Below are 25,874 nucleotides of genomic sequence, written 5' to 3'. Positions count from 1 at the left end.
TCAGTTTATTTTTCAATTGAATTTTTCACATCATAGGTCACATTAAAGGTAGAAAAAGTTCTGACATGATTTGTCTTTGTCTCATTCTTTTACCTAGCATTTTAACATGGGTTAAACCCGAACCCTTTTTATATCCACTGTATGTATGTATCCATGTATGTATGTAATATACAGCTCCGGAAAGAATTAAGAGTCCACTGCACCTTTTTCTTTCCTTTGCAAAAAAGTTGAAAAGGAAACTTTTAAATGAGGAACAGAAGCATTCAATTTGCAGTGGTTTCTTAAATTTAACCCTCTGTTCCTCACACAAAACCTTTGTATTCAACTTTTTTGGAAAGGAAAGAAAAAGGTGCATTGGACTCTTAATTTTTTCCGGAGCTGTATATGTATATTCTTCATATTTTCTAAAATTTTTGAATTATATATGCATCTCTAGTAAACTTGTCCATGTTTGCGATTGGTCATAGGGTGCAAACACCGACCCTTTTATGTGAATGCGCTTGTCGCTAGATTGGGAAAATTTGGGATGATTTAACAAATTGTTTACCCCTGTTGTGACACCAATTATGCGGGACTGTGGTTGTTTAGTGAAGCCAGCTAACGAAAATAACTCCTGGGCATGTTGAACTTGTTTCATGGTATAGGCCTCTGGTATAGCAAGGTTGGGTTAGGGTTAACTCTATCAGCAGCACTCCAGGTATACCAAAGTTGGGTAGGGTTAACCCTTACAACTCTTGGAATGGATCATCATTAATCATTATACTGAATGGCATGGAAATTAAATTCTGTATTAAACATCTAGTAGATAACCAGCTCAATAATAACTGGCTCAGTGTAGGAGCTCATATTCTAATTTAAATTAATATCAATGTTGTTAGTCTGCCTTGTGCACTGCACTGGGAAAACCATCCTCACAAATACCCAAATCTCTTCTATCGCTTAGAGCATTGTTTTGAACAAACCACTTTATGTAACATATTTAGGTTCAATGTTGGAAGCACGAAAGACGGCCCTTAGGCCCTGCAATAACACCTCTGTATCCAACAGGGCAAATTCCCGCTCAATCCAAACCAGCCCCAGTGGTACCCCAGTGTTCTGTCGAAGAGGACGGCAGCTGCCCACTGTCCCACCCAAGGCCCTTGATAGAAGTGGGTAATCCAGCTTTAAATAGATGTTACCTGATCAAACTGTGTGGAGAGAATGTACAACCTCTCTGCATCCATAATATTAGTTGTTTTAGTGTTAGCTAGGTTGTGTTTCTCACTAACCTCTTAGCAGTGCATTTTTATTCAGAATAGGGTACAATAAACATAATTACAAAATATTTACCCTAATTATTAAGTAACTTAATAATACACATAATCTGTATTAACATACTAATAACATAGGTATTATTTTGTAACTAACATTGTAATTACATTCTCAAAGGTACTACTATGTAAAGATGTGAACATTTTAGAATTACTTAGTAATTACATAGATATTACTAATAATTAGATTTTTATAGAATCAGTTAAAAGGTGTAGTTGCATGTTCACTTACTGAATGTTATTCCATCTGCGTAACTACAAAGGTAAATTCACATGCTTTTTTTTCCACTCTGAAACCTATGTTTCGTAATTATTTGTTTGAAAGTCACTTCTAACTCCAAACCCATTTCCAATAAAGTTGGGACACTGTAAAAGAAATAGAAAAATAGCATTCCATGATGTGCAAATAATTCTAACTGTAAATAAAATAGAAAATACACTGCTCACTGCTGAGTCAATTAAACTTTAGGGATATCAATCTGTCCAATTAGGAAGCATAAGTGATTGTGAATCAATGTCACTGGTTTAGTTGCAAATGATAGTGACAACAGGTGCGCTGGAGAGGCAACAGCAAGACACCCCAAAAAAGGGGATGGTTTTACAGTTGGTGGCAACAGACAATTGCTCTCTCCTTATCCTTCTTGACTGATTCTTCTCTAGTTTTGTGTTTTGCTAGTGTCCTTGTCACTACTGGTAGCATGAGGCGGTATCTGCATCCCATTCAGGTTGCACAGGTATTCAAGCTCCTCCAGGTTGACACATCAAATACGTGCCACCACAAGAAGCTTTGCTTTGTCTCCCAGTACAGTCTCATGAGCATGGAGGAGATACCAGGAGACGGTGTCATCAAACTGTAAGAAACACACTCCATGAGGGTGGCATGAGGCCCGACTTCCTCTAGTGGGATCTGTGCTCACAGTCCAGCACCGTGCAGCTCAAGTGGCATTCGCCAGAGAACACCAGAATTGGCAGGTTCGCCATTGGTGCCTTGTTCTTCTCACAGATGAGAGCAGGTTCACACTGAGCACATGTGACAGACTTTAAAGACTCTGGAGATGCCGTGGTGAATGTTATGCTGCCTGCAACATCATCCAGCATGACCGGTTTGGTGGTGGGTCAATGATGGTCTGGGGAGCCATATCCTTGTGCAACAGAGGCCAGCGAGTGCAGTTCTATGAGGGAAAACCTCACTCCCCTACGCTCTAGCGACAGATGCTGGAGCCCATGGGTTTTAGCTTCCTTGCTAGAGTGCCCGACTCCCATCTTGAGGACCTGGGGTCGAGTCTGAGTGAGACCTGTTACACTGGTACCGTGACCCGGATGTGGGAGTAATGTTTAAGGGGGTGAGTGTAACAGAGGCCAGCGAGTGCTGTTCTAAAGGGAAACTTCACTCTCTGATGCTTTAATATGCACTCTAGTGACAAATGGCATTGATGCCATTAACTGGCCCTCACGTTCCCCAGACCTGAGTCTAATTGAGAATTTCTGGGATGTTATGTATCAGTGCATCTGACACCACCAAGTAGTGCAACAGACTGTCCAGGAGCTCACTGATTCCCTGATCAAGGTTCCCCAGGACACCATCTGCCATCTCATCAGGAACATACCCAGATGTTGTTGGGAGTGCATACAGGCACGTGGGGGCCATACACACTACTGAGTCACATTATGAGTTGGAAAGGCCTCTGATTTCAACTGTTTACTTTGATTTTGGTTTCCATTGACCATTGTTACATCATTTTGTTCTCAACAAAGAATTACACAATGTACAGTAATGTTTTTTTGTTTTTTTTACTGGCATCATATTCAAAATGGGCATGTATTTTTCCAAAAACAATACAATTTCTCAGTTTCAACATTTGATATGTTGATGTTTGTACTATTTTCAATTAGATATAGAGATGATAGCACATCATTGCATTCTGTTTTTACACAGTGTTCCAACTTTTTTGGAAATGGGGTTGTACATGCCATCACTAGTATCAATAACTATTAAACCAACTACCATGTATCCATGAATATAATTTCCTAATATCACAGTACGGTTCTCTCTCTTCTTGCCCAGTAGATGGAGAAGAGATCACTGAGCCCTACCCAGGTCTGTAACTGCTAGTTGTCTCAACACAGCCAAGTTAATGTTACCTGTAGATCTGTAGAGACAGCCCAAAAAGGCCAAGTCAATATCTCTTTATCTGTCATGTCTGTTAGCTTGTGTCAACATTGCAACAGCTCCCTGTAGCTATTTAGTTACGTCAATGTGTTGTTTCCGATTTGCCACTAAACAACCAATAGATTGTCCCTGCGTGGAGTTGTGGTCTATGTCCCTCCTACATGGTAGTCATAGGGTTAGGGTTAGAGGAGTTGCATCCTGGTTTACTGACAATTCAGGGGGTCCTGCATGAGACTAAATGAGTATAAATGTTGTACGGTGGGGGGGGTGGGAGAGGGGGTGGACAGTGAAATGGCTCTGCTTTGTCACTTCACCTTCTCACGATTCCTTATGTTAATGTTGTACACCTGCAATCTATATTGTGGATGTACAGTTGGAGAATGCATTACCTCAGGGCAAGTGTACCAGCTAAAAGCAAGTGAGAAGTGTGATAGGAACCAGACATGAAAAGATGCAGCATTTGTCTTGACATGCCGGTATATATATACTAGCGGTGTAACAATTTCAATTCTAGTTTGAGAATCTAAAATTATTAGGTTTGAATTCAAACAGCAAAAAGGGATTCATGATTAAGTGACCGCAAGTCATTGATTGTAGCCATGCTGTTACCACTGCCACCATATCCATGCAACTGATCATGTACGGTTTATTTAAAGGAGTTGGCATTAAACAAATGGGCAGTAAAAGAAAAATGTACTTTGTTGTGACATGTAATGAAATAGCTTTGGCAGTGTATAGTTCATCTTCAGTCTTGCTAGCAATTTCTCAATTCTTATGACTATTCCAATTGGTAAGTTAGTACAGATAGTCATCGACTAACGATGGAATAGTTTCCAACCTACGGGTCGGAAGGCAATTTGGTTATAAGTTGGCAGGAATAGTTTCCAACCTACTGGTCGGAAGGCAATTTGGTTATAAGTTGGCAGAGGAATAATAACTTAGTATATTCAAGTCTCCCGTAGCCATGTTTGCGTTTTCTCTTACTACGGTCACTCACAGCAGTAACTATCGTACAGCCAGCCTCCCGCTCGACCCCCGGACAGGGCCCAACAGGCAGAAAATCAATCCACCCACTTTGCCAAGCATCAACCAAAGGGACACCCACCAACCGCAACCACGCTGAATGAGGGCCGAGTATTGCCAGCAGCGTACAGCCCAATTGCACAAGTGGGCAACAGAGAGAGGATAGTGGAGGATAGTGTTAAATTTTTTTGGTTCTAGTTAGGATTCTAGCAGTCTTGTTTGATTCAAGAGCATTGCAAAAATAGCAATCCTTACACTGGCTGCCTGTTAGGGTGAGGGCTGATTTTAAGGTTTTACTGTTAACCTATAAATCAATACATGGACTTGCTCCTACTTACCTTACTGAAATGATCCAGCCATACATACCTACACGTAACCTATGATCGCAAGATGCAGGCCTTTTAATTGTACCTAGAATCTCTAAACAAACAGCTGGTGGCAGGACATTTTATCATAGAGCTCCACTACTGTGGAATAGTCTGCCAATTAAGGTTATAAATGCAAACTCAGTGAAAACTTTGAAGTGTCTACTAAAAACTCATCTCTACAGCATGGTTTATAATTAGGTGTAGCCTGGCCCGGGGGCGAGAAGGTGACCAGTAGGTTTGATACTGTCCACCCTTGCTGTTTTGCCAGGTGGGCTCTCGTCGCCACTGGGATGCCCTCCCTCCAATGCCTTTCAGGGGAAGAGTCACTGGCTTGTTGTTGTCTCTCTGTTGCGCACTTGTGCAGTTGGGCTGTACTCTGCTGGCAATACTCAGCCCACATTCAGGGGGGTTGCGGTTGGTGGTGTCCCTTTGGTTGATGCCTGGCAATGTGGGTGGATTGATTTCCTGCCTGTTGGGCCCTGTCCGGGGCCTCCCCCGGGTAGGGCCACAGTGTCGCAGTTCCAAGGTGTTACGCTGCTATACTATTGTGCTGGGGAATATGAGGAATGTACTTTCTAACTTTTCTCAGTCCCTTCCAGTTTTAAACTTTAGGAGGACATGAGCTCCTGGTCCACACCTGGGGAGTACCTGGTTTGGGGGGCCCGTTGCTGTCCCTGTCCTTGTCCACCTGGTCATACTTTTGACCTAGTCTAAAATCAAATAGACTCTGGATTTAGCCCAGAGAAATGTATTTATTATTCCAATTGGACTCTTAAATATCCCAGCCAGAAGAGGACTGGTCACCCCTCTGAGCCTGGGTCCTCTCTAGGTTTCTTCCTAAAATTCAGCCTTCTTAGGGAGTTTTTCCTAGCCACTGAAATCCAACACTACTGTTGTTTGCTCTTTGGGGTTTAAGGCCGGGTGTCTCTGTAAAGCGCTTTGTGACAACTGCTGTTGTAAAAAGGGCTTTATAAATAAATTTGATTGATTGATTGTTCAGCACAATTTTATGTGCCACAATTTTTATTGATTTATCAGGGTAACCGGAAAGAATACCATTGCAGTAATCTTATCTAGAAGTAACAAAAGCATGGATTGGTTTTTCTGCATCAGTTTTTGATAAAACTTTTAAGATTTTTACAATGTTCTGAAGATGAAAATAAGCAACTCTTGATATATATTTTATATGCTAATCAAAGAAAAGGTCAGGGTCAATGTCAAGGTTTTTACAATTTTTGGGATTCGAACATGTAGCCGTCGGGGTTCAAATTGAGATCTGCCAACAAAACCCTTTGTTTCTTTGGTCCTAAAACGAGTATTTCTGTTTTTCTTCAGTTTAAAAGCAAGAAGTTAAGTTCTCTCTCATCTACTTCCTAATATCTGGAACACAGGCTTCCAAAGTGGTTTAATTTGAATTTGGCCTAGTTATGAATTAAAGCATTAAACAATAAAATGTTTGTGACTTGTTTTTTATAGCATTTAATTGCTATTAATAAAATTGTTAGCCTGTGGTTTGGGTCCTCAATGTTAAATTCTCATTCCTGTCATCGTCCCTGATGGCACTTACGTTTGGCATACAGTAGCGTTTCTGTGCCTTAATTTCAGTAAACATAGCCACTGTTTTTTGTATATAATATTGATTCTGTTATTAGCAAAATGTTGTATTATATAATCTGTAATTACACTAGAGCCCCCGGTGGTTACGTCATCTCTCCAGATGAATCCTATGATTTTTCTGGTGACACATTGTTGAATTATTATAACCATTAATTGTATTCATCTTTTCATCTCTACTTGCCATTTTCTTTTCATTTTGTTGTCTCTCTTTCTGCTAATTGTGGTGGTTCCTTCTCTTTTCTTTGGAAACAATCTGACATCCTTGGCTACGCCCCAAGTAGGAGGACCAGAGGCATGTCAATTCACTCACCCTGCCCATTACCGAGTCCCCTCCCCTTTCCAGCAGCAGCCCACCCTTCCTTTCCAGCAACACACTCCACAACTTCCCCAACGCCAGCCCCCTGTCCAATCCCAGCCCCTTAACCAATTCCAGCCCCCTGTCCAATCCCAGCCCCTTACCCAACTTCAGACCCCTGTCCAATCCCAGCCCATTACCCAACTCCAGCCCCCTGTCCAATCCCAGCCCCTTACCCAACTCCAGACCCCTGTCCAATCCCAGCCCCTTACCCAACTCCAGCAACCAATTCTACCCCAGCCCCCTGTCCCTCCCCAGTCCCTTATCCAAACCCAGCCCCCTGTCCAACCCCAGCCCCCTGTCCAACCCCAGCCCCCTGTCCAACCCCAGTCCCCTGTCCAACCCCAGTCTCCTGTTCAATATCAAAGCACACCCCCTCTTCAGTGTCAAGCTCTTCATTCGGTGCCTGTTCCGACCATTCCAGCCCCCACACCAATCCCAGCCCCCTTACCAACCCCAGCGTCAAACACAGTCCAAACCACCGCCCCTCACCCAACACCTACCCCCGCCCTCCCCCCAACCACTACCCCCGCACCTCCATCAACACCTACCCCAGCCTCCGCACCAACACCTACCCCCACCCCCACCACAGTGCTACCACAGACTTCTGAGCCAGGTGAGTGTCTCATTTAATCGTTCCGGTTGTTGTCAACACTTATTTTACTCAGTTATATTCAAGCATTCTTTTGAGTTGACAATACACAGAACATCCACATTCCTGCATTTTTGCCAGACTGTGTAAGCGGAGCCGGCTAAGAAGAGTGAATGTCTCTTACTGAGTGAGTGACTGACTGAGTGACTGACTGCCCCTTGTTAAATAGCGTAGTGGTTAGAGACGCAAGGTACCACACAGAGGACCGGTATTTGAGCCTCGCCGCAATCAAAGCAAATTATGCTTTAGGTTTTGTTCAGGATAGACAAAAACTTCACTGATTACAACCTTCAGTAGCTACAGTGGATATAAAAAGTCTACACACCCTGTTAAAATGCCAGGATTTTGTGATGTAATAGAATGAGAAAAAGATAAATCATGTCAACACTTTTCCCACTTTTAACGTGACCTATAATGTGAACAATTCAATTGAAAAACAAACTGAAATCTTCAAGGGGGAAACATGGAAAATAAAACCTTACAATAACCTGATTGCATAAGTGTGCACACCCTCTTATAACTGGGGATGTGGCTGTGTTCGGAATTGACCAATCACATTCAAACTCATATTAAATAGAAGTCATTACACCCCTGCCCTCATGTAAAGTGACTCTGATTAATCCCAAATAAAGTTCAGCTGTTCTAGTAGGATTTTCCTGACATTTTCTTAGTTGCATCTCAGAGCAAAAGGCATGGTCCGCAGAAAGCTTCCAAAGCATCAGAGGGATCTCATTGTTGAAAGATTTCAGTCAGGAGAAGGGTACAAAAGAATTTCCAAAGCATTAGATATACCATGATCATCATCAAGTGAAGAAAATATGACACAACAGAGACATTACCAAGAACTGGACGTCCCTCCAAAATTGATGTAAAGACGAGAAGAAAACTGGTCAGGGAGGCTTCCAGGAGGCCTACAGCAACATTAAATGAACTGCAGGAATTTCTGTCTGGCTGTGTGCTACATGTGACAACAATCTCCCGTATTCTTCATATGAATGTGCTATGGGGTAGGGTGGCAAGACAGAAGCCTTTTCTTACAAAGAAAAACATCCAAGCCCGGCTGAAGTTTGCAAAAACAAACATCGAGTCCCCCAAAAGCACGTAGGAAAATGTGATATGGTCTGATGAAAACAAAGTAGAACTTTTTGTCCATAATTCCAAAAGGTATGTTTGGCGCAAAAACAACACTGCCCATCACCCAAATAACACCATACCCACAGTGAAGCATGGTGGTGGCAGCACCTTGCTTTGGGGCTGTTTTTCTTCAGCTGGAACCGGGGCCTTAGTCAGGGTGGAGGGAATTATGAACAGTTCCAAAAACTAGGCAATTTTGGCACAAAACCTTCAGGTGTCCGTTAGAAAGCTGAAGATGAAGCATGACAACGACCCAAAGCACACATCCAAATCCACAAAAGCATGGCTTAACCAGAAGAAGATTAACGTTTTGGAATGGTCAGAACCCAGACCTGAATCCAACTAAACATCTGTGGGGTGATCTGAAGAAGGCTTTGCACTGCAGATGTCCTTGCAAACTGACAAAGAAGAGTGGGCAAATATTGTCACTTCAAGATGTGCCTTGCTAATAAACTCTTACCCAAAAAGACTGAGTGCTGTAATAAAATCAAAAGGTTCTTCAACAAAGTATTAGTTAAAGGGTGTGCACACTTGTGCAACCAAGTTATTGTGAGTTTTAAATTTTTCCCCCTCAATGATATCAGTTTGTTTTTCAATTCTATTGTTCACATTATAGGTCACATTAAAGGTGGATAAAGTTCTGACACAGGGGTGTGCATTTTTTTTATATCCACTGTACGTTATAGTCTGCTACAATAAAACTGTTTACAGTTATTTTGCGTCTATTTCTGTTGTTTTTTAGAAATATGCATCTGTGCATGCTTTTTGGGGTAATGTACAATAGATCACAACCCCTTGGGCAATAAAAGAGGAGGGGTTTCCGCGATTCTCTCGTCTTTTCACTTGACAAAGTTAGTTGATACCAGTAAGCCTATTAGTGCCTAAAGTTAAAGTTAATGCATGACAAAATGATCTAATGACTAGATGCTATACAAACACTCCACATGCGTATAGCTTTATGGCATAGTGATTAAAGACACAGCCTCTCACATGGGAGATCCAGGTTTGAATACAGTGTGTGCCACAACATTTATCGCTTCTAATCGCGGGTCGGCCAAACTAGGCTTGCATGGTTCCTTTTCTTCTTCAGGTTTGCTCCTAGATTTGTAAATGACAGTACACAACATGCACATCCACAATAGCAAGGTAAATAGAATTGGAAGCATGCCTGATAAGAATGTATAGACCAACACCACCGCTGTAATGAAGAAAGACTTTTCTTCATCATTTTGTAGATAATGTTTTTAAAAGTTTTTAAATTTGGAAAAAAATGATAATTTAGACCTAGATTTAGCACTGGAAAAGGTTATCACAATTGCACACATTTCAGAATTGTCAACATTTCTATTCTCTTTAAATCAACGTGTTAACAATGAATTGTATATTTACAGATGACATTAGTTTTTATGGGGTTCAGATACAAAGGCAAGGAAATGCTCAGAAGGTTTGAAAACAGATCTGGGCATTTTATTGTTGGAGTAAGATACATTTCAGTTTGATAAAAAGATTCTGGTATGTGTTAAAACTGTAACCTTTAGTCTATACCCTTCGATCCCTTTCACTTGGTCATATCGGTGCCACAGTGAGGACACACATGTGTCAAGCACATCCATTAATACAGTTACAATCACGCCTGATTAGGTAAATGGTAGCTGGAAGCCCCTCCTCCACCTATATTCACTGACATGAAGTCCCTCCTCCACCTATATTCACTGACATGAAGTCCCTCCTCCACCTATATTCACTGACATGAAGTCCCTCCTCCACCTATATTCACTGACATAAAGAGCCTCCTCCACCTATATTCACTGACATGAAGTCCCTCCTCCACCTATATTCACTGACATAAAGAGCCTCCTCCACCTATATTCACTGACATGAAGTCCCTCCTCCACCTATATTCACTGACATGAAGTCCCTCCTCCACCTATATTCACTGACATAAAGAGCCTCCTCCACCTATATTCACTGACATGAAGCACCTCTTCCACCTGTTTTCACTCATTTGAAGCCACATTCATTTAACTCTTTGTTTTCCACCATCTGCAAGACATTGAGAGACGTCAGTCTAATGTCAACAATGGGAGGAGCACACCCGGTGGTACGAGAAAAGGTAAGTGTGGGGACTGTGTTTGACTATGTGTCCAACCAGGTCAAGTTAATACATGGACGTAGGCCTACCCAGATTCACCATATAGCGGTGTGCAGCTTTGTGTGTTGTATTCTGTGGTAAATGCTGTAGAAATCATGCAGGCAGCTGAATTTGAAGCAGTTTGCTGGCTGATAAGTACCTTAAAAATTATTAGTACTGGTAAGTATTGGTACCCTTCATAAAATTGAGGAAAAGTTAATGCAATAATGATGCTTTGGGGCTGTTTTGCTTCTAGTAATCCAGCGTCTCATGTTAAAGGGATTGTTTGACCTAGATTCATATTTAAGTGAAATTTCCCTTTCCCTGAGAAGTTACTCAAAGTCCATGGAGTCATGTTTCACAGGCCATTATTCACCTTTGTCCAATCCTGGAATTAGCATTAATTACAATCATGAATCTTAAAACTTGAATCTAGGTCGAACTTCCCCTTGAGGATGAATGGCATTATTTAGTACCACTTAGTACCAGGATATTTTAGCCCGAAACCTGGTTGCCTCTGCCAGAAGATTGAGAACCTGTGGTCTCAATCTCAATTTCAATCAAATGTATTTATAAAGCCCTTTTCACATCAGCAGATGTCACAAAGTGCTTTTACAAAACACCTGGCCTTTAACCCCAAGGAGCAAAAAAAGAAGTGTTAGGGTGGCTAGGAAAAACTCCCTAAGAATGCCAGAATTTAGGAAGAATCCTAGAGAGGACCCAGGCTCAGAGGGGTGACCAGTCCTCTTCTGGCTGTGCCAGGTGAACATATTAAGATTACAATTGTAATAATTAATAAATGCATGTGGGCTGAGTCTAGAGTCTAGAGTCTGAGTCTGGAGTCTATTTAAACTTTGTCCAGGTCGGAAGCATGACCAGATGGACAAAGACAGGGACAACATGGGGGAGGGGGAGGTGTCAGCACAGTGGCAGCTGAAATCGTCAGGCATCGTCTCGATCTGTAACACAATCAGGAGGACTCTGGAGTACCAAGCCAGGTACTCTGCAGATGTGGGCCAGGACCTCATGCCCTCCTAAGTTCAAAACCGGAGATGACTGGGAAAATTCAGAAAATGCATCAACATTACCAACAAGGATTTATATTGGAGAAGGAGAACTTAGTGGAGAAGGAGTACTGATCCTACTCCCCCAACACAAAAATATAGCTGTGTAAGACCTTGGGTCTGAGACAGAGGGGGGGGGGTCCAGCGACACTGTGGGTCTATCTGGGGGAGGCCCGGGACAGGGCCCAATTGAAGAGTTCAAAACTTAATGTAAAACCTGAAGGATGTTGAAATGTGCTGCATGGAGGAGTGGTCCAACATCCCTCCAAAAGGTTGTGCTATCCTCATTACAGAAAGAGGCTCATTGCTGTTATCCCCTCCTGAAGAGGCTTGATTAATTATTCATTTTAGGGGTGCCAGTACTTTTGAGATCTATGTTTTGCAGAAAGAAATTGTACTACTCAATATAATGTTATTTGTTTGAAAGATTATGTTGTAATTAAAGTATATAGATCCCCCTTATGTTAGAGCCCAAAATATGACTTGTTGTTTGTGTTGTTTATTCACTTTTGCTCAATTTCATGAAGGGTGCCAACACATTTTGAGTTGACTGTATACTAGATTGTGTACCCTACTTTTGTAATGGCAACATGTAGGTGGAATCATTATCTTAATATTTGTATTCATTTTTTACTGCTATTTAACCAGGTAAACCAGATAACCTTCTCATTTGTAGTGATGTCCTAGTCCAAGGTATCAGTAAACTACTGCCAGAAGAGATATGTGCTGGGATCTCATTCCAGTGGAAATGCTCCAATATAATTACACATATTTTGAGTAGACTATTTCAATCCAGCTACTGAAACATATCTAGTCTCATACCAAAGACTGGTGGAGAACAGACAGATCATCTAATTTCTTAGATTGTAGGAGAACAGGCAGCTAATATCTTAGATGAGTGGTGACTAGAGCAGCCTTTCTATAAGTATGGGTTATGTTGACGGTTGGTTGGGAACAAATGCAACTTCACTTTCTGTGTATTTCACTCTCTTACTCAGCAGCAAAGGGGGAGAACTGCCACCTCACGCCAACATATGCTGGCTGCAGTGCTGTGGTGGTTTAGTACTTACGTACATGTTTTACCATGTCATTAAATGGGCTCAAGTACCCCCAATACATTTTGACTAAACTTACAGTTTTTCTCAATTGTCATGAAATGCAAATACAGCAATATGGTTTCTCAGTTTCAAAGCACATTTTTGAAATAATAAGGATATTTCACAATGTGTTGTTTGCAGGAATTTCTAGTAATGAGTCTCTAAAATTGAACAAATCAAAACAACATGTGCTGACCAGACATTCACAGCATTACCGTAAACCCAGGGAGTTATTTGTGGCAGACCACTTTGGATGAGTTAGGTTGCAATGTTTTCACTTTGTAACAGGTGACAAAATCAGAAATAATTGTATGTATGTAAATAATAATTTTATGTGATCAAAATGTTCTTTCTGCAGTTCAGAATGAAAAACAACCATCCATAAGCAGTATCAGCTCAGAATAAGACATTTTATAATAGGACAACATCCCATATCTCAGGAACCTCATTGTTGCTATCCCTGCATTTCAGTTGGACATGCCACCTTGCACCTTCAATTTGCCTGCCCAGCACATTCAGACTTGTCATTTGTACTTGCATTTGCCTCATTGCACCATCATTAATTTCCCACTTGTACATATATATAGGTAATACTTGTACATTTTCTGCCCTCCCCTATTTGCCTTCATTGCTTAGTTAGAATTGCCATTTGCACTTTATTAGCCCTCATTGGACATCTATACATTCCACTTGTAACATACACTATACCAAATATTTGTTCATTTCCTGACCTCTTCTTCTATTTGCACTTCTGGTTAGATACTAACTGCATCTAACCATAGATCATTGCACATCTATACATTCCACTTGTAACTATGTATTGATCATTACACATTGTATGTTTTTATGAGTTTGGGTCCTAGGCTGAAAAGGTTTAAGAACCTCTGAGAGGTATTCCAGAAAGCTGGACTAGTACCTTATGGATCTCAGTAATAACAATTGACATGGGCTCCATGCATTGCAAAGGGAACACATAATTGGACCTTGAACCCTAACCCTAAATGTATGCAAAAAAGATTTTGGCAGCAGATACAAAAGTAATTTAAAATCATACAATTTATTTTGCAGAAAGCATCTTCAGTGGCTCTCAAAAGCAATTACCATTATTTGACTTTTATTGTGTTACAACATGGAATACAAAATTCCATAAACTAACCTCATGGTACAGTACCAGATATCTTCCCTAACCTTAACCCCATGATACAGTACCAGTTATCTTCCCTAAGATTAACTCCATAGTACAGTACCAGTTATCTTCCCTAACCTTAAACCCATGGTACAGTACCAGGTATCGTCCCTTATTTTAACTTCATGGTACAGTACAAATGTTTTAAATGAGAACCTGCTATTCTTGAACCAATATAACTGGGACCACATTTGGTTAAGATAAGCTGGATATGTTCAGAGATCCTTGAGTTTGTTTAGCCATCTTAATGGAATACCCCTATGGACTAGAGAGTAACTGAGCTAGGTACTAGTTAATATGCATTTGTGTGTATGTGTGTATGTGCTTGGCCTGTGACATGACTGGCTCTCTCTCTCTGTGGTTTGTGATAGAAGTGACCTGGGAGGACCAGCAAAGGAAGGCCAATGGTACGCAACCAGGAATCTTCTCAAACCGTAACCAAGCAGTCCTCTAGCAGGAATCTCTACCCTAACCCAGTGCTACTGTAGCAGGAATCTCTAACCTTACCTTAACCCAGTGCTACTGTAGCAGGAATATCTACCCTATCCTTAACCCAGTGCTACTACAGTAGGAGTCTCTACCCTAACCTTAACCCATTGGTACATAGCCACAGGAAGTAGGGGTGAAGGGGTGTTGCAGACCCCCAGACGCAGCCTCAGCCCCCCCAACGAGATTCAGAAATTATCTTGTTTTTGTCCAACCACCTGTGTATCTGGGTAGTTACCTGTGTATCCGGGTAGTCACCTGTGTATCCGGGTAGTCACCTGTGTGTGCGGGTAGTCACCTGTGTGTGCGGGTAGTCACCTGTGTATCCGGGTAGTCACCTGTGTGTGTGGGTAGTCACCTGTGTGTGCGGGTAGTCACCTGTGTATCCGGGTAGTCACCTGTGTGTGTGGGTAGTCACCTGTGTGTGCGGGTAGTCACCTGTGTGTGCGGGTAGTCACCTGTGTATCCGGGTAGTCATCTGTGTGTGCGGGTAGTCACCTGTGTGTGCGGGTAGTCACCTGTGTATCCGGGTAGTCACCTGTGTGTGTGTGGGTAGTCACCTGTGTGTGCGGGTAGTCACCTGTGTATCCGGGTAGTCACCTGTGTATCCGGGTAGTCACCTGTGTATCCGGGTAGTCACCTGTGTGTGCAGGTAGTCACCTGTGTGTGCGGGTAGTCACCTGTGTGTGCGGGTAGTCACCTGAGTGTGTTGATAGTCACCTGTCTGTTTGTTGGTCAGCAAGACGTGAGTCATTTTGGCCGATAAGCACAAGTCACCTGTCTGTTTGATATCAGTTAAATTCCATCCAGTGATAAACCAATCAGCATCCCCTCATCAAAATATCTTCCAGCGGCCATGGATCAGAACCAGGTATCTTCCCTAACATTAACTCCATGGATCAGAACCAGGTATCTTCCCTAACATTAACTCCATGGATCAGAACCAGGTATCTTCCCTAACATTAACTCCATGGATCAGAACCAGGTATCTTCCCTAACAGGAATCGTTTCTTCATTAAACTTAAACCCATGGTACAGTACCAGGTATCATATCTACGCTAAACTTAACCCTTGGTACAGTACAAGATATCTTCCCTAACCTTAACTCCATGATACAGCAGAAGGTATCCTCCCTAATCTTAACCTGATGGTACTGTACCAGATACCTTCCCTAACCTTAATCCCTGGCACAGTACTAGGCACATGCGTAATTTAGTAAGCATAATGTAGTGTCAGCCTAAATAAAGTTGACCTTGCCTCACTTGGGTTGTTCTACAAATACAGTAACTTTGATTCTCTTTTAGAATTTAAGTAAACTCTGTACACAAATATTGAAATAAATCTGCTGAAGAAAAGGGAAACATCGGCATTTGTGTGAATTGCAACCCACTTTTTTCATTTAACTATAATTTATAAAGTCCTAGTTGTTCAGTTTTTTTGACAGCATCTCTGAAGATAAATGTTAATTTACCTTTTACCTTTTGCTTTTCATTTGAACAGATAATTGAAATAAACTATTTATTTTTAGTTTACCTTTATTCTAGCATGGGCAGTCATGCTGAGTGGAAAAAGTTTGGGGCACACACCCCAAAAAATCTAAGTAACACACAATTCATAAGTACAATCTTTATAGAAATGTTCTTCTAGCATCCTTTTGAATTATCTAGAGACAAATTAGTAGGTGGTGTTTGAAAAAAAACTATGAAAATGTATGCACTCACTACCGTATCTCTTGATAAAATGAACAAATGTGTTGGGCTCTATCATCCTATCAGGCAAATATGTCTGTGTATTTTAAAATGTGGTTCTTAAAACCTACATGATCAGACAGATAATTTCAAGTGTGATTAGAGATAAATGCACTTTTTAACATATGTATAATAAAATACAAATGAAATAAAACACAGTCATATGTAAGACATAGAAATATTTAATTTCTTAATTTCCATTACAGGATTTATGGCTGACTTAATATGAAAACATTTTACAGTCAACACTGTTAGTAAACCTTTTCTTTTTTTTACTTACTGTATTTTAAACATTTTAATTTGTTTTACTTTTCTCGATTTTTGGGAGTTTTTTTATATAATGTGCTCTTAAATCACTCTTCAGAGTAATTTTAATCAAGTTACACTTCTTCAAGTAGATCAGGTTCATTCGATAAATTATTAGATAGCAGAGGGTATATATAGTGGGGAGAACAAGTATTTAATTTGCTTTTTATTGCATGACATAAGTATTTAATCACCTACTTACCAGTAAGAATTCTGTCTCTCACAGACATGTACGTTTTTCTTTAAGAAGCCCTCCTGTTCTCCAATCATTACCTGTATTGACTGCACCTGTTTGAACTCGTTACCTGTATAAAAGACACCTGTCCACACACACAATCAAACAGACTCCAACCTCTCCACAATGGCCAAGACCAGAGAGCTGTGTAAGGACATCAGGGATAAAATTGTAGACCTGCACAAGGCTGGGATGGGCTACAGGACAATAGGCAAGCAGCTTGGTGAGAAGGCAACAACTGTTGGCGCAATTATTAGAAAATGGAAGAAGTTCAAGATGACGGTCAATCTCCCTCGGTCTGGGGCTCCATGCAAAATCTCACCTCATGGGGCATCAATGATCATGAGGAAGGTGAGGGATCAGCCCAGAACTACACGGCAGGACCTGATCAATGACCGGAAAAGAGCTGGGACCACAGTCTCAAAGAAAACCATAAGTACCACACTACGCCGTCATGGATTAAAATCCTGCAGCACACTCAAGGTCCCCCTGCTCAAGCCAGCGCATGTCCAGGCCCGTCTGAAGTTTGCCAATGACCATCTGGATGATCCAGAGGAGGAATGGGAGAAGGTCATGTGGTCTGATTAGACATAAATAGAGCTTTTTGGTCTAAACTCCACTCGCCATGTTTGGAGGAAGAAGAAGGATGAGTACAATCCAATGAACACCATCCCAACCGTGAAGCATAGCCATAAGAGGACTGGTCACCCCTCTGAGCCTGGGTCCTCTCTAGGTTTCTTCCTAAAATTTGGCCTCCTTAGGGAGTTTTTCCTAGCCACTGAAATCCAACACTACTGTTGTTTGCTCCTTGAGGTTTAAGGCCAGGTGTCTCTGTAAAGGACTTAGTGACAACTGCTGTAGTAAAAAGGGCGATTTGTAAATAAATACAAATTTGATTGAACTAAGGAGTGGATCTGTAAGAAGCATCTCCAGGTCCTGGAGTGGTCTAGCCAGTCTCCAGACCTGAACCCAATAGAAAGTATTTGAAGAGAGCTAAAAGTCTGTATTGCCCAGCTACAGCCCCAAAACCTGAAGGATCTGGATAAGATCTGTATGGAGGAGTGGGCCAAAATCTCTGCTGCAGTGTGTGCAAACCTGGTCAAGAACTACAGGAAACGTATGATCTCTGTAATTGCAAACAAAGGTTTCTGTACCAAGTTCAGCTTTTCTGATGTATCAAATACTTATGTCATGCAATCAATTGTAAATAAATTACTTAAAAATTATACAATGTGATATTCTGGATTAGATTGAAGAGTACCTATGATAAAAATTACAGACTTCTACATGCTTTGTAAGTGGGAAAACCTGCAAAATCGGCAGTATATCAAATACTTGTTCTCCCCACTGTAAGTTAGATGAGGGAGCTGGTGAGATAAATCAGGTCTACGACTTAGATGATGAGGTAAATCAGGTCGATGATGAGGTAGATGAGGGACCAGTATTTAAACACTATGCTAATGTACTATAAGTTGCTATGAATAAGATTTGCTATGAATAAAAATTACTGCTGTGCATATAGTAAGTTTATTCATATTATATATTTCATTTATATCCATTGAGACCAAGCTTATTGTCGCTGGTGCTCTGTATTACAACTAAGGTTAGACTTGAGATTACTGCTACTGTACCACTGGATTAAGGTTAAAAGGTATTCAGACCCCTTCACTTTCTCCACATTTTGTTTTGTTATAGCCTTATTTTAAAATGGATTATCAAAATAAAAATCTATTTAAAGATTTATAAAAATTAAAGCTGAAATATTACATATCCAAAAGTGTTCAGACCCTTTGCTATGACATTCAAAAGGTGCATCCTTTTTCCATTAAACATCCTTGAGACGTTACCACCTGTGGTAAATTCAATTGATTGGACATGATTTGGAAAATAACACACGCCCAGCCAAACTGAGCAATCGTATGATGATCACCCTGACGGTGCTCCAGACTTCTTGTCTGTAAATGGAAGAGCCTTCCAGTAAAACAATAATCTCTGCAGCACTCCGCCAATCAGGCCTTTCTGGTAGAGTGGCCGGGCGGAAGTCACTCATCAGTGAAAGGCATATGACAGCCTACTTAGAGTTTGCAGCTAAAAGACTCTCAGACCATAAGAAATAAGATTTAATTAAGAGTTAACTGAGTGAAGAGAGATCCTATTAAATCCATACATTTAGCCCATAAAGGCAATTCTTCTACTTACAAGTGCTTATTGATTGTAGTCCTCTTTCCCACACCTTGGACCAATTACTAAGCATCAAGATCCATTTCACTCCATCCTCCAACATTTCCTTCTTTATCTCCCCCTTCCTTTTTTTTGTATGTGATTTACTGTGTGCTTTGTTCTTGTTTTTTGGTCTCATGTTGAGTATCATCTTTGATGCCATCCTTTTAGAAAGAGTAGAGGACACAGCCTCACAGAATGCAGAAGGTATGGACTGCAACATCACCCTCTCCTTAATTTTACTGTGCACCTATTTGTGTGAATTTTCTCAGATTGGGTAACCATATGAAATATTTTTAAAGCTATAGATTACCAACACTATAGGTTAATATAATTTATTTCGATGGCTGACGTAAAATGACTGTGTAGAGAAAATGTAATTTTAAAAGTTAATAATCCATTAATTTATACAGAAATAATTTAATTGACTTGTCTTATAAGTGAATTTCTGTCTAAGTTAAACGGAAAAAAAAAATGTACCTAATGATACCATCTACCTATGGTGTTTTAGGTCTGTAATCAGCAATCTACTTATTTTATTTTTATGGCTGGTAAAAATCTATTTTTATGTCATCTTCATAGCTATTTTAAAAAGGCATCTACAGAATCAGATGAACATGTGAAAGAATTTGAAATAATTTGTTATACCATATTTGCGTTATTGCTTACAAAAGGGTACAGTTGCACTATATACCAGTGGAGGATAGGACATTTAGATGTATAATGGATACACATAATACGAGAGGGAAGAGACCCTTGGACAATTACAATTACTGCATGTATTTTGGGTTTTTGTTTTTAGCAGTGTTGGGAGTTATTCTGCTCCATTTTCTTAGGTTTCAGTATTTACTTGCATTTATTTTGGGCCATAAGAGAGACACATTAGTGCAATCTGTCACAATTTCTTCTCTAGACCAGAATCTTATAACTATAATCCAGACTACAGTTCCTTACCTGTTTTGTAGGTTCTGCGACACCAACACATATTCACACACTAATGATACTAGAGAATATTTACATATTAATACTAGTTACGCTATTAACAGTGATTTGTAGCTCATAAATTTGAAGTTCTCTGATGAATTTAATGACCAGTGGGAACCACATGTCTTGAAGAATACCTCAATAAGAACATAAAATAAAAGTGCACACATCTCCTTGACATGTGTGCTCTTAAAGCCCAAATCACACGACCGACGAACATCAACAGCGTCATTATTGCACATGTAATTTTGAAGTGGTCAGTTCAAATTAGGTGCGCCACTACTGCAAATGCTGAACTTTGTTTATTTTGCTATATTGACACCTTGCTAGGAACTTATTGGAATTTGTGGTGAAAATTATTTATCCTAGGTCAGCAGTGGTTGACTTGGGCCTTCTAATTTTAAGTAAACAGTGTTCCAGTTACTTTTTTAGGGCATGCATTATTAACACATACATTTTCATTAAGATAGTCAAATGTGCGATTTGTCCGTTCCAGCACTTATTTTATCTGAAGTCAAGCAATGCGTGTAAAAGTGAGTGTTTGACTATTTGTAATGCTAATATAATTTGATGATAAGTTAGCTTTCAACAGGGGTATTGTTAACTAAATTGTCTTCAATTTAGTAATTTAACAGCTCAACTACAGCCTATTGTACCGATTGGGTTATACATCTATTTGTTCTACTTGAAAGGGCTACTATTAATTATCAAGCTAGCTGATATATGCACACAAGCTAGCTCAAATTTAGTAACTACAAATGCAACCAAAAGTAAATGCTCACTAGGTGACCCGGAGAATCATGAAGAAAATGCACGCGAAGCAATTTCCTTACTTGGTCGGGCACACTGAGTATTTTCCGTGTTACTGTATATATCAGCTCATTTGAGCAAAAGATGCATGTGTAAACATGAGAAAAATAAACTTGGTTTCTAATTTTAAACGCTCTGACGCCGTCAAGGTCTTGATGCTTGTGGCCCGTCTGTACTCTCGCATTCATTCCATTCTGTCTGCATCGTATACATGTGCATATGTGAGTACGCGAGTCGTCTGATTTGGGCACAACATGTCTTGAAGAATACCTCAATAAGAACATAAAATAAAAGAGCATGCTTCTCCTTGACCTCTTATCAGATTAGCAACAATTATGTGACAAAAATTATAATAATCAATTTCCTTCCATTAATACCCTCTGCAGGAGCTTTGAAGAATCCATCCAAAGTAAGAGCTCTTTTTTTAATCCATGTTCAAAATGGTAGAGGTTAATACAGAAAGTGTATTGAAGAGTTATTCCAGGACTTGCTCACTCATATGCTCATATTTCTGTTTTTGGAATCATGTACAACTTACCGCCCCATGTCTCAAAATTGTTAACAAATTGAATTTGAGATTACAGAAATTCCTTTCTATTGTTTTTCAAACTAATTTAATTCATGCAAAGTTAAAATTATTTCATTAGCTAATGTTTTATTATGTCTAAGTAAAATAAAGGCATATTTTAGGGTCTTCAACACAATGTATTATTAGTCCCTCTCTCTCTGTGGCTGCAGGCACGGACAGGTTCAGACAACTTCTCTGACAAATCCTTGGGCAGTGATGTATGCGATGTTCCTGCTGTATTGAGTTCTCAGCTCATTAGTGCAACCCCCATGTCTGTCCAGTCGGAGAGGGCAAAGGAAATCAGGTGTGGTTGAACTCTGCTTCTTGGTCTAGTCTTGGCCTATCTTTGACCTAGCCCTTGCCAGGCCTTGACATAGCCTTGACCTAGCCTTTCCTTGCCTTGACCTAGCCTTGGCCTAGCCCTTGCCTAGTCTTGACCTAACCTTGACCTAGCCTTGACCTATCTGAGGAGCTGAGGCTGGTGGGGATGGGCAAGGCAGATGCTCTATGTTCAATACAGAATTTCCTATCTACAACCCCGTTTCCAAAAAAGTTGGTACGCTGGGTTAAATATAAAGAAAAACACAATGCAATGATGTGCAAATCATTTAAACACTGCAGTATATTCAATAGAAAGAGAAGAAACTGAAAAATAGTACACAGAGAAGAAACTGAGACATGTTATTATTTCTTAAAAAATGCCCACTTAGATTTTGATGCCAGCAATGCATTTCAAAAAAGCTGTGACAGGAGCAACAAAACATTGGTTTTGTGTAATGTTAAAAAAATACACTGGAACATCTCACAACTAATTAGGTAAATTATCAACAAATCTGTAACATGTTTGGGTATAAAAAGAGCATCAGGATGAGTCTTTCATAAGTAATGATAGGGAAGGGTTCACCACTCTGTGAAAGACTGCACAGGCAAATAGTGCTACAATTTAAGAATAGTGTTTCTCAACATAAAATTACAAAGAGCTTGGGGGTGTCATCATCTACGGTACATAATATCATTAAAAGATTCAGACAATCTAGAGAAATCTATGTATGTAAGGGACAAGGCCAAAAACCAGTATTGGATGGCAGGGATCATCAGGCCTTCAGGCAGCACTGCATTAAAAACAGACATAATTCTGTAGTGAAAATCACTGCATGGGCTGAGGAACCATTGTCTGTGTGCACAGCAGAGGCGTCGGTAGGATCACAATATATTCGGGGCTTAGCCCACCCCCCCGCCCCGCCCGGGACAGAAAGTACAGGTTTTTGAATGTACAACAGGAACATTTCGATGTACATGCTAGCGGCCTACACATCTACATTGTCACAATTTGCGAACGGAATTATAGATTAATAGATATGGGGTTATTTTTATATTTTTATTATTTTTGGTCAATTTGAGATCCGGGGCTATTCATAAAAGATCTGTGGTTATAGACCCAGACGCCCAGGCCTAACGAAACCACAAGTTAACCATTTTAATATTATTTGCAAATAAGAGAGACGCGTCAAACGCTTACCAACATAATCGTCCGAGGAGTCTCTGACTCCATACATGAACAATCCGTATTTATTACAGTTAAAAGGGGTGTGGTAAGATGCTGCCCAGCTGTCCTATGTCAATAAAACACATTCCCTTTGTTATGTTACTACCTAAGCTTCACACAAAGGACAAGCTCTCCTTCCCCCATAGGTAACTTCTTCAATTCTAAGAGTTCTTACAGCATCTGGACAGACAATAGATGCCCCCTAGGCAAATACCAGATCCCCACATTCCTTTTCTAATTTGAATAAGGGGCTCTCAGTCCTTTAATCAGTGAGAATACACTGGTTAGAGAAATTTCCACAACAACATCCTTGCATTCTGTTTTATTTGCATTTTATGCAGCGTCCCAACTTTTTTGGAAACAGAGTTGTAGACTAAGCATGTTCTCTTGTATTTTTAGGATTTGTCCATCTGTAGCTTTGCTTTATGTTCCTGTGGTGTAATTTTGATGTTAGGTTTTCAGTAAAAAGAGAATACATAATTTTTTGAAAGCTCCTTTGTGAGGGATTGTTTATCTCTAATCCTTGGGGATGATAGTATTTGCTGGTTTGCATGGTGGAAATATGATTTGATAGTAGTAATGTCTAGAGGGGAATATCACACCTCTACTTTCTACCACTCTCACAGCAGTCATGTTACCAAATTACTTCATTCACTTCTACCTCACTGTTGTTTTATGTTCTGTCGTGCATATTTCAGACCATGTTCTGTCCCCTTTGTTCCATAATTGCCTGTCCTTGCCTTTTGCATCCTGTTGTTTTCAGTGAGAGCCAGTTGGAGGAGGGGAATTTAGCTGGACTGGCTGAGAAAGTCCTGGGAGAAGGAGGTGGCACGGTGGAGGGGGCTGAGCCTGAGGGTGCAGTGTCAGGGGAAGAGGAGGAGGAAGAAGACCCAACAGAAAACAAGTTAGTAATTTCCAAATTCTATTTAGCTATGCCTTGTAGCTATTCCATTTAACATTCCCATTTACATATTCCATTTACCTATTCCATTTACATATCCCATTTACCTATCACTTTTACCTATTCCATTTCCCTATTCCATGTACAGTATCTCACAAAAGTGAGTACACACCTCACAATTCTGCAAATATTTGATTATATCTTTTCATGTGACAACACTGAAGAAATTATACTTTGCTGCAAATTAAAGTAGTGAGTGTACAGCTTATATAATAGTGTAAATTTGCTGTTACCTCAAAATAACACAACACACGGCCATTAATATCTAAACCGCTGTTATACAGTCAGGGTGTACATATTACCACTACTTCTGTGTCTGCTAAATAACTGCAAAATAAACATAAGCAGTTGATCTGCATGCCACTGCATGCCGTTACTTACTATTTCGGTCTTACGGTACATTCTTGCTGCTTGTCCTACACAAATTTGCTTCTGTTTTACCTACACTCATAACTGATGAACTGTTGTTCATCAGTGTCCCAGTATACTATAGCTGAATGTCCTCTTCTCCCAACTCTCCCCCTCTTTCTTTCTGTCTCTCTCCTCTCTCTGTCACCCTCGCTATTTTCTATACATAATTTTTGGATATAATTTTACTTGCAACTCTTCCACTCTCTTTGATCTTTGTCCTGTACATAACCCTAACCTGAAATTTGTGACTGACTCTGAGTTTCCATCCAAAAAAATAAACAGGCCGGTGACACCCATCCAGAAGAGCTCAAGTGTTGGCGGGGACATATGCTCTCTGAACAGGAATGATGATGATGATGATGACAAGAAGAGGCGCTCCAGCTTCAGTGCTAAAATATTGGGACTCGTAGGACTCGGGAAGAAAAGTCAAAGCACCACACAGGTCAATGATGAAGGTGAGACTCTTCGGTAGAATGTTCTAGTGACCAGGATACTGCATTTAATTGGGAGGTGATTTGGCTATCTGACAGCAAATCAAAACATTGTGATGAATTCGATGATCATATGATTATTTAACATAATCCGTGATTGGATAATTCCACTCTCAAACTTTACAGATTTCTGATCACTTATTTGTCCGATTCCACTGTTTCACTCATTCCACTCATCTCTGCCCCAGACTCTTGTGATTTCCCACGGCGCTAAAAATTGTTTAGGACATTCATACAGTGTGTTTAACTCAACCTTAACAATCAATCAATAACTAAATCTACTGACAAATACTAATTGGCTATGGTCCTCTGATTTGTTAATGATTTAATGATGTAAATGTTAACATTCCTGTAGAAATGTGACTACACTACCGTTCAAAAGTTTGTGGTCTCTTAGAAATGACCTTTGTCCATTAAAATAACATTACATTGATCAGAAATACAGTGTAAACTTTGTTAATGTTGTAAACGACTATTGTAGCTGGAATTTTTTTTAATGGACTATCTACATAGCCGTGCAGAGGCCCATTATCTGCAACCATCCCTGCTGTGTTCTGTTTGTTAATCCAAGTTTGTCATTTTAAAAGGCTAATTGATCATTAGAAAACCCTTTTGCAATTTTGTTAGCACAGCTGAAAACTGTTGTGCTAACTAAAGAAGCAATAAAAATGACTAGGTCATTATCTTCAGCTTCAGCATTTGTGGGTTTGATTACAGACTCAAAATGGTCAGAAACATAAAACTTTCATCTGATATTCGTGTCTTTTCTTGTTCTGAGAAATAAGTTCTATTCCATGTGAGAAATTGCCAAGAAACAGAAAATCATGTACAATGTGTAGTACTCCCTTCACAGATCAGCGTGGAACCAGAATAGGAAGAGTGGGAGGCCCCAGTGCACAACTGAGCCAGATGACAAATACATTAGAGTAGCGATTGGGCAACTGAGACTTTCTGAAGCGTTTGAGGCTTTCATCACAATGATTTGACAATCGGTTCTATTT

The 25,874-nt window shown here is 40.2% G+C and overlaps 1 protein-coding gene across 6 annotated transcripts in view; it reads left to right on the top strand.

The window, feature by feature from the left end:
* Positions 1 to 25,874, top strand: part of rims2b (regulating synaptic membrane exocytosis 2b) — a 92,023-nt gene that overhangs the window by 54,657 nt on the left and 11,492 nt on the right. For 3 of the 6 annotated variants that reach the window (XM_034294736.1, XM_034294733.1, XM_034294734.1), the window contains 10 exons: positions 1,048 to 1,148; positions 3,376 to 3,408; positions 6,767 to 7,459; positions 10,680 to 10,742; positions 14,479 to 14,514; positions 19,274 to 19,309; positions 21,283 to 21,305; positions 21,635 to 21,768; positions 23,774 to 23,914; positions 24,665 to 24,837. In XM_034294736.1, the coding sequence (XP_034150627.1) occupies positions 1,048 to 1,148; positions 3,376 to 3,408; positions 6,767 to 7,459; positions 10,680 to 10,742; positions 14,479 to 14,514; positions 19,274 to 19,309; positions 21,283 to 21,305; positions 21,635 to 21,768; positions 23,774 to 23,914; positions 24,665 to 24,837 (1,433 nt within the window). The remainder of the gene's footprint in view (positions 1 to 1,047; positions 1,149 to 3,375; positions 3,409 to 6,766; positions 7,460 to 10,679; positions 10,743 to 14,478; positions 14,515 to 19,273; positions 19,310 to 21,282; positions 21,306 to 21,634; positions 21,769 to 23,773; positions 23,915 to 24,664; positions 24,838 to 25,874) is intronic. The other 3 variants (XM_029122956.2, XM_029122955.2, XM_034294735.1) reach the window with 3 other exon arrangements.

Source organism: Esox lucius, chromosome 10, assembly GCF_011004845.1.
Source record: "Esox lucius isolate fEsoLuc1 chromosome 10, fEsoLuc1.pri, whole genome shotgun sequence".
Lineage (NCBI taxonomy): Eukaryota > Metazoa > Chordata > Actinopteri > Esociformes > Esocidae > Esox > Esox lucius.
Note: the sequence above shows the minus strand (reverse complement) of the source record. Positions and strands in the feature narration are given on the sequence as shown.